General features: G+C 36.9%; 1 protein-coding gene across 1 annotated transcript; it reads right to left on the bottom strand.

Moving 5' to 3' along the window:
- Positions 1 to 7,778: 7,778 nt before the first annotated feature.
- On the bottom strand, positions 7,779 to 10,623 carry LOC131036404 (G-type lectin S-receptor-like serine/threonine-protein kinase At2g19130). The gene has a single exon (XM_057968290.2). It carries the CDS (start codon positions 10,445 to 10,447, stop codon positions 8,018 to 8,020), a length of 2,430 nt encoding a protein of 809 aa, XP_057824273.2. The 5' UTR covers positions 10,448 to 10,623; the 3' UTR covers positions 7,779 to 8,017.
- Positions 10,624 to 12,738: the final 2,115 nt, after the last annotated feature.

Below are 12,738 nucleotides of genomic sequence, written 5' to 3'. Positions count from 1 at the left end.
ATTGTTTATGCCTATGGATCCATCCATTTTCCAAAGAACCTTTGAGTGTTTGAATGGATATTTAAACAATTTTGATTGGACATTCAAAGCTATCTTTGCTACACTTGACAAGGCATCCAAAGACTCACATGAGTCATTAAATGGATAAAGTGTAACGGGGTCAAATGTCAAACCAAAGGCTAGAGGAAATGAAGGCAGGAGTATATAGATATCATCTCAAGCTAGCTTATCGCTTAGGGGTGATATATTGCATGAGAAGAACCTTTCACATTCGTGTCCTTGAAGAAAAGAGGGGGCTTGGAATTGTGTGTCCATTCAAGGAGCAAGGGGGGGCTAGTTTTCTTGTGGATGCACTTCGTGTATTCACGTTTGGTTGGTGATTTGTACAACACTAGAGGAGGCATAAGACACACTCAAAGGAGATGTGAATTTTCAAAGGAAAGGTGTCTCATGTGCAAATGTTTTGTTGTTAATTTGTGTACAATAGATAGGTATTGTTTCCACTGCATTGGAGGGTGCATTAGACATACTCGAAGGAGATGTGGACTTTCAGAGGAAAGGTTTCTCATGTGCAACACTAGAGGAGGCATTAGACACACTCAGAGGAGATGTGGAATTTAAGAGGAAATGTGTCTCATTGTGCATGGAGGTTGGGAACACTTTTATGTCACCTCATGTTGTGCAGATGGTTGCAGGTTCTACAGTCAAGAGATCCACTAATGCAGTTAGTTTGATGTTTCCTGGGTGAGCAAGGAGTATTGGTGAAGGCACTTCATCAAAGTCTCCAGAAGGTTGTGTTCTATCCTTGAAATGTTCAACTCTTGTTTGGAGTAATGTAAGAAGGGGGGGTGGAAGTTGGAGAATATTACATTAGTCAGTTAATTTTAGCATAAATAAAATTGATTAAATAAAATTAAAAAATTAGTTTATAATTAATAGTTAGTAGTTTGGTCAGTTGTGGGAAGTTATATCCCTGTAGGTTAGTTTTATGGGAAAATGATGACTTTATAATAGCCAATGTTATTCATTGTAGTGCATATTGATTGTATCAATAAAGTATTATATGCTTTCACTTTCTAGGTCTTAATTATCATATAATCTTATCTTATCTTATCTTTAGTTGTCTTATGTCAAATAATTATACACTTGCTATGATATTGTCTAATCATACATATAAAGGTTGTCTATATAAGCAAAGAATCATATATACATATTGTAATTAAAATTTTAATATAAATATAATCCTTTGTGTTGATAATCAGATAATATTTTTGCTCTTGTTGTTCTCTTGTGGAAGGCATCTTTTTGGTTTTGTAGGTGACCTTGGAGGCTTGAGTCCATTGGTGACTCTAAAATGATATCAATACTTTAGATTTGCAAGATGCATCTCAAATTTGGGAGGTAATCAAGCTTGATTTTATTTTTGTTGGGTGTACTTTAGTATCAATTGGACCTCAACATTGAATTTGGAGTGTTCAATATACTCAATTTTTCCTTTTTCATCCAAATTAGACATATGACATCAGATTGATGAGGGTTTCAATTTGGGAGGTTGTTGCTAGATCCAAAAGTAGCTATAGTTTTGGAGCATTTTGGGTCAAAACACTCCCTACCATTGTGTTTTAAAGGTCCAAAAACCTCAATATCAACTTTCAAATCATTGAAATTGAACACATTTGTCTCACCATCAAATTCTTTTGTACACTTTTACAAAATATGCATGGTATAAATTTTTACATGTCTTGCTACTATGGACATCTTCCGGTCACATAAGCTAGTCAATAGAAAGGAATATTTATTGCAAAGGATATATTCTTTTTTCGGCCTCACATATAACGTTGACATTGCATCACCACACACTCTGTGTATGTTGACATATTACTTGCATAATCTCTAGTATGATCACAATTTTTTAATATTTTAATTTCTACAGTTTAAAATTAATTTGCACCCAATTCTTTTTGTGTTTAACATGCTATCCTATGTGCTTGTAGTGAGGGGCTATGGATTCGTGACATGTGAGAGCCATTGCTCCATTGGTGGTTGTCTTTCACCTCCTTGTTGCCATGGGTGGTGGCACTATTTTGATTTTTCTTTTAAGCTGATAGTCATATGGGAGGACCTATAGCCAATTCCTAGGGGGCCATTTCCCCCCCTTGATTCCCTCTTTGTGATTTTTTTATAAAATCTCATAAATTTTTGCTAGTGTCCAATTTTCAAAATATGGTTTCAAGAACTTCATAACGGTGCAAGCCTTTTTTTTTATATAGTTGCAATTAATTAGTATTTGAAATAAGATCTTATATTTTGGCTTCCAAGCTCATAATTTTTTGCCACAATCTTGATTTTTTGTATTCTTTTGATATTGAAAAGGTATTGAGGAGCTCTATCAAGCCATCCATACACTTTATTCTAGATTCATCCCTAAGTTTTTTTTTCATATTTGAATTTTGAAGGATTTCTTGGATATATTGGCACTTGGGAAGGTATTGTTTCAATCAAATCATTCATTTGCAACATACATCAAATTTGGAAGTTTATATTTTCTATTGAAAGTTTGTCTTTATAATGTTTTGGAATCTTCTCATTGTTGAACATTGTGTTTTCATTGATGTGAAAGGTGCTACAAACTTATGATGTCAAAAGTATCAGTAGATCAATGAGAATTGAATGTAATTGCTTATGATATGGGATGATTGAGTATTCAAGTTCTAGATTGACAAGCTATGCTAGGTAGCTCTCTTAATGTTATCATTATGCTATAGTTTGAGTTGTTCCTAACTGTATATCTTATGTGATGCTATTTGGTGGTATCTATGTGATGGGCTGGGGTTTGGGATAGACTAGCCTAGTCTATGCTCTTGGATCCTTCCCTTGGATCACCTGGTGTTCTCTTCACACCCTAGGGTCTCTAGGACTTCCCTTGCTTGAGGAATCCCCTGACCTTGCCCAATCCACCTACCAATGAGTTGCAATGCTGCTCCCAAGGTCTCACCTACTCATGAGACTCAAAACCACTTACTATGGCTAATAAGGGCTTGACTAGTTCCACACCTTCCTAGGTCTTAGCAAGGTTAGGTCAGGTCTAATTCATGGTTTTTCCACCCATTCATGTCCCCCCAAGAAGTTACAACCTTCAACCCTCCTACCGATTTCACTATTTTGTGTTTTGCCTACAAAATAGGGCTACAAGGATTAGGATCAATTAGGCCTCCTACCTGATCCTTTAGGGCTCCCTCTCACAAACGATGCACAAACTACCTAAACTCCCAAAATGGACTACCATTCATTTGGAAAGGGCTTAAGGATTTCTCTGGTTTTGGGCCTCCAAGTGGCCGTACAGTGCCTTGGGCGAATTTTGGGGTTTTTAAGGGTTTTGTGAGGGTTTTTATGGTCTGCCTGGGTCACAGTGTATGTTTTGTGTTTTAGCCACCTTATCTGGATTGGTGGAGGCTCCTCCTTCACACCAGTGGTGCTTTAGACACTCCTCTACACCTCCTCCAAAGGGTGCACTCTCCTCTGACCAACCTTGCTCTCTAAGACCTTTGCAACTTGACCTTTCCTAGCCGGGCATTGTTCAGTCTCGCCTAGGAGTGGGTCTTTATATGGCCTCCCTACATTTTCAAGGGCCCTGCTTGCATTGAACTATGGTACAAGGTCTGCATTCTCATTCCCCATGGTTTCATGGTGGTTCCACAATGGGGAATGGAGTTATGCATCCATTTACACAAACCAGTCCAAAACTGGACAGTGAGAAGGCAATTTACACACTATTTACAAACACACACAACCTGCAAATAAAAACCTAATCTAATTGCTCACAATGAAAGTATTTACACCATAGAAAACACTCCACACATTTTTGCACGCAAATCAATCCATTAACTTGCTCGATTGCTTCATTCAAACTGACTGGTAACAAGTTTGCAGTCTCAGTCAGGTCACTTTGCTTGGGCCATACAATGTTTGACCTCCAACCCTTTAATTTAGGGTTTGCAAATACTTATACTACCCTCTCCTTCGTCTGTGTGCCCATACTAGGGTTTTCCACGCTAACCTAAAGATTTTGTCCTCATGGTGGAAAAGTTGCTTGACAACTTTTAAAAGTTGTCATGCAATTGTCATGCAACTTTTGCAACTTTTGAGCAACTTTCCCAATGTTGCTTTTCTTGACTCCTAGACCCATTTTGGGCAAACCTAAGGACACCACCATGCTAGGAAAGACCCCTAAACACCTCAAAGGCACACATACCCTCAAATTTCAAGAAAATCTCAATCTTGACTTATGACCCTAAGATCTCAATTAGGACCCTAACTAGGACCAATGAGCACATAGCTCTTTATTTTATATACAATGGCTTCATAAGGAAGCAAGAACAAAACCAAAAAAAATGGTGGGAGCCCTTTGAAGGGTGCTCCTGCACCACTATGGTATGCTTTTGAATTTTTGTGCTCAGGAACAAAAATGTGCATTTAGTTGCATTGTCATGGTGTTGGGATCCGCATTCTACAATAGTTGAGTTCCATAGCTTATGGTTTGAAAGTTAAGGAAGAATACTTATGACGCATCATATACTAGAGATTTAGAGGTTCAAGTTCAACAAACACAAAGTTAGAAGTGATAGAGTTTTCAGTGCACATCTGTGTTGATGTTTCAATGTGATGCACCAAAAAATTGTAACGTGTGCTAGCCAGAGGTAGTGCCTCAATGTCCAATAAAGCATGTGTTGGGAAACAAATAGCGTGTCACATTCTATAATAATTGTGTGTCCCTTCTTATAATCAACACCAAAATTTGAAATATGGGTTAACGTTATAAAACATGATAAACATCCTACACACGATTATTAAGGATAACAACATCATGAGAAATCAAAAGAGATGGGATGTTATCACATGGGACATAAATCCTAGCTTATCAATACAAGTAGGTTTTCATTTTTATGGACCATGTGTGCAAATATAACATGAGTTTAAATGGCTATTGGTAACTCCATTGGCAGTTTCCTGAAGGTTGACGATGCAATGACATCCATGGGTCACTCTACCTTTGCTTGCCTATTGATTGATATTGACACATCTCTAGCCCTCCCCAGGGATGTGGTGCTTATGGTTGGGGACAAGCCTTGGGCTCAATCGCTGGATTATGAGGGCCTCCCCTTTCGTTGTCGTCGATGCTTCTCAACGAGACACTTGGCTTCAGCCTGCTCTCTCTCCCACCGCAGAGGCACTGCTACTTGGTGGAAGGATGCTACTGAAGATCACTTGACAATTCATGCTTCTGACTCTGTCTCGGTTGAGTCCTCTTGAGAGGAGGTGCCCCTTACTGCTGATGATGCCTTTGCTGAGGCTACTACTGTGGTAGACTCTTCCGTCCCCTTGGCTCTTACACCTGTTGCTCCTAATCCTCAGCTTCACTCGTCCACTGGCAATTCTGTCCTTCTTCAGCAGCAGTCTGCTGTGTTTTTGCAGCATCAGGCGACCAGTGTTTTGTTGCAGCAGTCTGACAATGTATCTGCGGGGTCTCCCCCGCTTGATTTGTCTTTGAATATTCCTAATGATAGTGTTGCCTGGACGGTTGTGTGTCACAGGCGGAAAGGAAAATCTACCCCCCTTCTTCAAGGTGTGGACCCTCCCCACCCTTGAGCTAGGTTGTTTTGTCAATGGTTTGACAGTGGGTTTGTTTACCCTGTCTAACTTTGTTTGTTTTGGGTTTTCACCCTTTCTTGGTTCCTCTTTTTCAGTTTTCCGTTCAGTTTTGTATCGGGTCAGCGCCCTTGTTATCGCTGCTTTTTTAATCAAAAACATGAGTTTAAATAGGTTGATAATTATGAGATCTATCAATGAAAGCACAAATCACATATTTGGAAGAAATGATTTGACCTAGGGTAAAGATATGGATGGTGTGTTGGGTTAACAAAAAATACAAATAAATAAAGTGCTAACCCTAAACCATAATATGCACAATATATTCTACACTATACTTAAAATTTAATCAAATAATATAATAACATAAACGAATAAGTCTAAAGCAAATGAGATAAAAATGAATAGCTTAATAATTATCAAAGATTAGATATTTTGAATGTGATACTAATTTTGATCCTCGAGGTTGACCTAGTTGACATGATGCACGATAGATGATAAATAATAAATAATCATAAAAAAGACATATTAATCATATGACTAAATCAACCCTACAAAAAGAATTGATGTTGCAAAGTTTGTTCCATTGTGTGGACTAGTTCTATTACCCATTGTGTTTTTTAAGTTTAGCCCAAATCTTACAAACCTATCCATTGTCATTATAAATTTATTCAACTTCACTCTAGCATTCATTTCCTAGCCTCATTGTGAAGAAGTGTATTGTAGTTGTGTATAGGATTTATTGAGTTTACCAAATAGAAAATAAATTTAAAATAATAAGAATCAATTAATAATATAAACTTTAGGATTTAAATAGAAATAAATTAATAATACAAAGTTTAGGGTTTAAAATCTTATCAAATGAAAGTCAAATTTAAAATGAAATATAACTTTTGGGGTTTTTAGAGTTTTACCCAACCTTGAAAAGGAAGGGCAAATAAGGAAATATGCAAGTTGCTCCTTACAATTTTTGTTAAACATGTCCATATTGGGAAGCTACTCCCTTCAACCTCTATTTGAAGGCCACATGTGATTGTGGGTTCACTTGGTTTTCATCCACTTGGGTGAAATGTTTCCACTTGGTCAAGTTGTGTCTACCCAATTGTGGGTTCAAATTTCATTATCATTGTAAAAAATGTAGGAGCTTTGTGTTCTTTCAATGAAGGCAAATGACTTAAAAAGTACAAACCTTTGGCATTATATTTAAAAATATAACAAAAGCATAACTTCATCCAAAGGCGACCTTCAAATGAAAATGTTTTATTAGTAGCATGAAAATAATAGAAAATACCTTTGAATGAAGGTCCACCTTCATTACAAGGTGCTTTCCACATGACCTTTGAATGAAGACACTTTCATTTGCATAAAATTTATCATATATATATATATCTATATGAAATTTTCCTTTGTCATGTCCTAGGCAAAATTTCAAGGTCCCACAAGTGGACGTACTATTGTAGGTTCACTCTAGGAATACATTATAATCCATAAGTTACATCAATAAAAATGACTGCTAAATTCTCAACCAAAAATAGGGACAAACTTAAATCTTAATTATATTACAACAAATTTATTATCAATCATATAATATGTTTAAACTTGACAATCAAGACACGATCTTACAACAATTTCTACAAAGAAATAAGAGAGAGGATCTAGTAGCCAAGCACCGTGAATTTACACCTCTAAAAATCTGTATGTGATGATTTCAAATCACTCTCATTTTTTATAATAATTGATTTGGCAAGACCTTAGCTTATAATTAAAGTTTTAGGTGCCACATCAACATGCTTTTTGATGACGCATTTTAAAGACTCCCAAAAAACTAATAATTATTATACTTTAATCTATATTTATTGTACATCAAATCTACTTTCTTGATATGCAAATATGACATCACAAGATTTAATGGTAGTAGATTTCCACAATCCATGAATCATGTTGTTGTAATTGTGTATTTTTTTTATCTACTTACGCTTTCTATCATCCTCATAATAGATCACAGAATGTGATCTAAAACGTTGATGAAAAAACATACACTCAAATCTAATTCAGAAACAACTACAACAATATAATCACATAATTTGTTTCTTCTCAAATCTAAAAATATATCTCATTTAAATTTTATGTACTCAAGATTTACAACTTTAATATCACTATTAAAACTCACTCACATTACAGAAGACACATCCATAACTCGGTCAAATTACAGAACATACAGAGAAGCTTCAAAGCAACCCTTTAATATGCGTGTATATCTATAATACACCTAAAAATAATTGCAAGTTTCTTAACTCGGCAATATGGCATTCTACGTGCTCCTCATTTTTCCCGTCTTGAGATTTCTTAACCTGTTGCCCTCATCATGCCTTCAGTGGTTATCGACAAGCTGTTGCAGGGACCTCTGAAATTGAATTACGTCAGCCTCTGATTTGCCCTCCAGCATAAGAACAACTTGACCCATGCTTGGTCTCACACTCTCATCCTTGTCAATGCACAAAAAGCTCACCACAGCAGCTCTTTTTATCTGCTCAACATCCGCCTGATCGGCAACCCTCTCGTCCACAACGGAAATAAAATTTCCCTTGTCAATTTGAGTTGCAGCCCAGGTGGGAAAGTAGCATTGAGATCCCTCCACGCTCAAGTCAAGATTTCGTCGGCCTGAGATTATTTCCAGCAGTGTCATGCCGAAACTGTATACATCTGCTTTCACTGTTATTGGCAATCCGGCAAGCCACTCGGGAGCCAAATACCCTCTCGTTCCTCTTGTTGTCGTCAGCACTCTGCTGAAATCTCTGCCAACAAGCTTTGCCAGCCCAAAATCTGCTACCTTTGGAGAGAAATCCGCATCCAGAAGAACATTTTCTGGCTTGATATCGCAATGGATTATGCGATCTCTGCATTCTTCGTGGAGATAAAGCAGCCCTTTTGCAGTGCCTAAAGCGATTCCAAATCTGGTATTCCAGTCCAAAGCCCTGCCTGCCTCTTTGGCCTTGCGGGACAAGAAAGAGCTGAGAGACCCGTTCGGCATGTACTCATAAACAAGCATTCTTTGAGATCCCTCCACGCAGAATCCCCGCAGCCTCACCAAATTCACATGATGTATGTTTCCAATGGTGCTTATTTCTGCTCGCAACTGCTTTTCTGCTTGTTTGGAACCCTCTAATTTTTTCACCGCCACAAGTGTATTGTCGGACAGAGTTCCTTTGAAGACAGAGCCAAATGCTCCCTTTCCCAACTTATGGGCGAAATTGTTTGTCGCAATTCTGAGCTCTCTGTAGGTGAATGTTCTAAACGATGTTGAAGTGTCGTACTGCTCGAGTTTCTGAAGCAGTCTTCGACGCCTGCATTTAATAAACAACCATACACCAACAAACAGAATAACCAAAGCAGCAATGCCCAAAAGACTTGAAATGGAGAGCGCAAGTACTGTGCTGCTAATTCCTCCATGAGCTGATGACTGCTGCAAATCTGAAGCAGCCAATCTAATGAACAAGGACTGTCCAGGCTCAGAAGAAGTATCCTTAGCCCGCAAGCTTAACAGATCGCCAAACCACAATTTACAAACAGCAGGATTGGAATTAGTGAGAGCAAAGGCCGTGCAGGAGCAATTGTTGAGACAAGCACTTTTGCATTCTTGGAGAGTCAACTCTTGAGTATATTGGGGAGCTTCATTATCGGACAAAGAGATATTGCCGACTTGGAGAAAACCATCTGTGGTGGTACTAACACTGCCATTAATGGCGGCAGAGCAGTTCAATGGAGTCCGCCGAACACAACCACTTAACCACCACTGTCGTGAATGCCAGGCAGCAGCGTCTCTTGGATTGAAACCTTCCGCACAGCTACATAATTGAATATTTGCTTGGGTGAAGCAGACTCCATGAGCTCCGCACATCCCATACACACCGCAGATTTCTTGGGGTTGCGACCAATCCATGCTCCACCTATTCTGAATCCACAGAAAGGATAGGAAGTAGCCATCCGGGGTCACAAGTTGCCTGGCCATCAAGGGACCAGCTTTGGGGGTAAACCAATATGTGTAGTACATTCTTGTGGGAGACAACTCTATAAGATCCTCCTGAAATATGGAACGAGACAGTGACTCTGGCATGGTGGCGTAATAGGTGCCCATCCACTGCCCAGTGCTGTAATAAGGAACACCATTTTTGTAGTGCAGTATAAAGTCTTTCTGTTCTAGGGCTGGATTTATTTCTAGAAAGAAAGGCCCAGCTGCTGGATCTCTCCGATTCTTCCAGGGTCTTAGTTGTAATCCTTTCCAAAACTTCATGTGTGGCATCATTGTATCTGTGGGATGTGCGAAGCTCTCCCATACAATCTCAGAAGTGTTTTGGGCTCCAAAAAGAACAAAATTACCAGTGTCCAGAATGGAAGCACTGGATGCCTTTGTTTGCTGAGTATTATTAGTAGACCAAATCTGTCTTCCTACTGAATCAGACACAGTGAGATGACCTTCTCTGGACAGCATCAAAATGCCGTGAGTTTCTCTGATAGGAGTCTCCCTGTTAGCTACCCAAATAATGGTCTTCTCAGAGATTTGGGCATACCAGATCCCAACATACCAGTTGTTGGTTCCATTGACATTGAAAAAACCCAATTCAAAAGTGCAATTCTTTGAAGTTATTGTCTGATTTGCCCTCAGAGAATCCCCCATAGAAAGGGCGTCTTTGCCAGTAACTTCTGACAAATCGCATTTGCAGAATGAAATAAGCATAGCTAGAGCTAAGAAGAAATAGATCAAACAGCTTAATGCCGAATGATCGTTCTGGAACCAATCCATATTCTCTCCCCCTTCTCTTTGCTTGATGGTAGGTTTCAATAAGTAAGTGCAAGAACAATTTCTCCTGCGTTTCTACTTAACTGTCAAAAAAATCTTGAATTCAGGCGCACCAAAATTCGCCATGATTGATGAATATCTTGACCATTTCTAATAAAATACATTTTCTTGTGAGACTAGTATTTCGTCAATAGTAAACCGACAGAGACTAGTATTTCGAATTTTCTAGAGCTGCGTTAATTCCCTGGTCGAGGCCTCACAATATTTATTAATGGCAATCTGGTTTTTTAATTACTCAAAATGCCTTTTAGTCAATCAAATTCTGGAAGGTTGTTTTATTTATTTATTTAGTATATAAGGAGAGTTTTTATAGATATATTAATAATTTAATATAGAGTTGGATCTTATATTTTATGTTACCCACCTACTTTTTATAGATATTTATATAAACTTATTTTTATTTATCCACATTCATATGATTACATATCTATATATATTCATTCTATTTACTTGTTTATTACACCTATGTTTGGATTAATTTTCATGCACATGTTATTTATTGTGATCTAACATCTTGATATCTTGCAACTAGTTCACACTCATGAAGTTGTTTTCATGATTGCAAATAACACCAATAACCCCACCAAGGTATTTATAAATAACACCAAATTTGTCATATATTAGAAGATGAAGAAAAAGTCAAGGTTGATTAGGTAAAGAAAAGAATGGGTTTTAATTTGTCTAAATTGGACATGTGAGGCTAGATCTACATGGGTTTAAAGTTGGAAGGTGATTGATAGATTCAAAAGGTACATATAATTTGGGTCGAATCCAACTTTAACATTAAATTCAAGAGGTCTAAGAATGTAAGGATTGACTATCAATTCATTAAATATCTTAAGCATTTGCAAGCATTAACCATGTGAATCTATTTTTCAATAAATTCAATTTTAAAATTTTAAAAATATAGTTATTGTGTAGGTTTGTGTAGATCTACACAACAAGACACAAGAAGACCTATTAGGACTCTCACACGAGTCACATGGCCTCTCATTTGAACTTCATTGAAGCCCCACCACAAAATTTTGTTGATGATTAAGAAACTGACATCAAAATTCACCTTCAAGTAATTTAAGTTACTTATAAACTGACTATTCCTACATTTTAATGGGTTTTAAATCTTTATTATTATTTTTGTGACCTAATGATTGCAATTTTTTACCCATATGAGTAGTTCTAAAAAACTAGTGATACTTTGTGCCTTAGGCATAATATTTTGACAACTAGGGAGTACATTCCATCCATGATGATGATGATGATGATGATATCAATAGATCGATCTCCCAACTAGCCCCTCTCATTGTTTTCATTTTTTATTTGGCACTCAAACTTTACAGGCTTTCTTCTCAGTCTCCAAGATCCTTTTTGTGAGCAATTTTCTTTATTTGAGGTAGAATTTCATAGTCTTTATAGTGTTGTAGATGCTTCTTTATTTTGGTACTTGATTTTCTCAGAATTTATAGATTCATGTAGGTGCTACTAGGAAGTCTCATTTTGAGAACTTTCAAGTTTGTTTTGGCTCATATAGTAATATATTTTGGTGTTTTTTTTCCTAAAAGTGCATTATTTTTTTTGTGTACTTTGTAGTGGTATGGTCAAATTCATCTTATTTTATTAAAAATGCACTTTCACTTTTGTGATGAAATTTGGCATAGATGCGATGTAATAAAATGAGAACCACTTTGTTGTTTCGGCAAGTGACACAAGTATAACTACACTACCTATATAATTCCAAGTCATAATTTATTAGGGCCTTCTTCAATTGAATGATAAGGGGAAGCGTGGTTTTCTTCTCAAATTTTCTTGTGCTATGAAAAAATAAAAATAAAATGGATAAGTTTATTCCTCTAATCATGTCTTATAATTACTTTGAGTGGAGAAATGAAATGGAACTACACATGAGAAAGATGAAATTGTACATGATCATAATGGATATTGATACATAACCTAAATATAATGAAGAGAATTCTAAATGGCCTAACAAATTTGATGAAGATTTTAGCACCTTACATATATAAGTAACTCTTGATCTATGCTTTTGTATTATGTTTATAAAATCACCAAATGAAGTGTGGACTATTTTAAAGAACGAGCTCATAGGGTTGAACCCTTGTAATTTTTACACTATTTAGGATTTATTCACTAACTTGAATATTTGAAGATTGTATTTGGAACAATATGGAATAAAAAAGGATCAGCCATAACTAATTTTGAGTGTTCTCTTCAAACTTGGT

Source organism: Cryptomeria japonica, chromosome 6 (assembly GCF_030272615.1).
Source record: "Cryptomeria japonica chromosome 6, Sugi_1.0, whole genome shotgun sequence".
NCBI classification, from domain to species: Eukaryota; Viridiplantae; Streptophyta; class Pinopsida; order Cupressales; family Cupressaceae; genus Cryptomeria; species Cryptomeria japonica.
Note: the sequence above shows the minus strand (reverse complement) of the source record. Positions and strands in the feature narration are given on the sequence as shown.

Bases quoted from the DNA above. Each gene is read 5' to 3' on its own strand.
- LOC131036404 (XM_057968290.2), bottom strand. From the start codon at position 10,447: ATGGATTGGTTCCAGAACGATCATTCGGCATTAAGCTGTTTGATCTAT.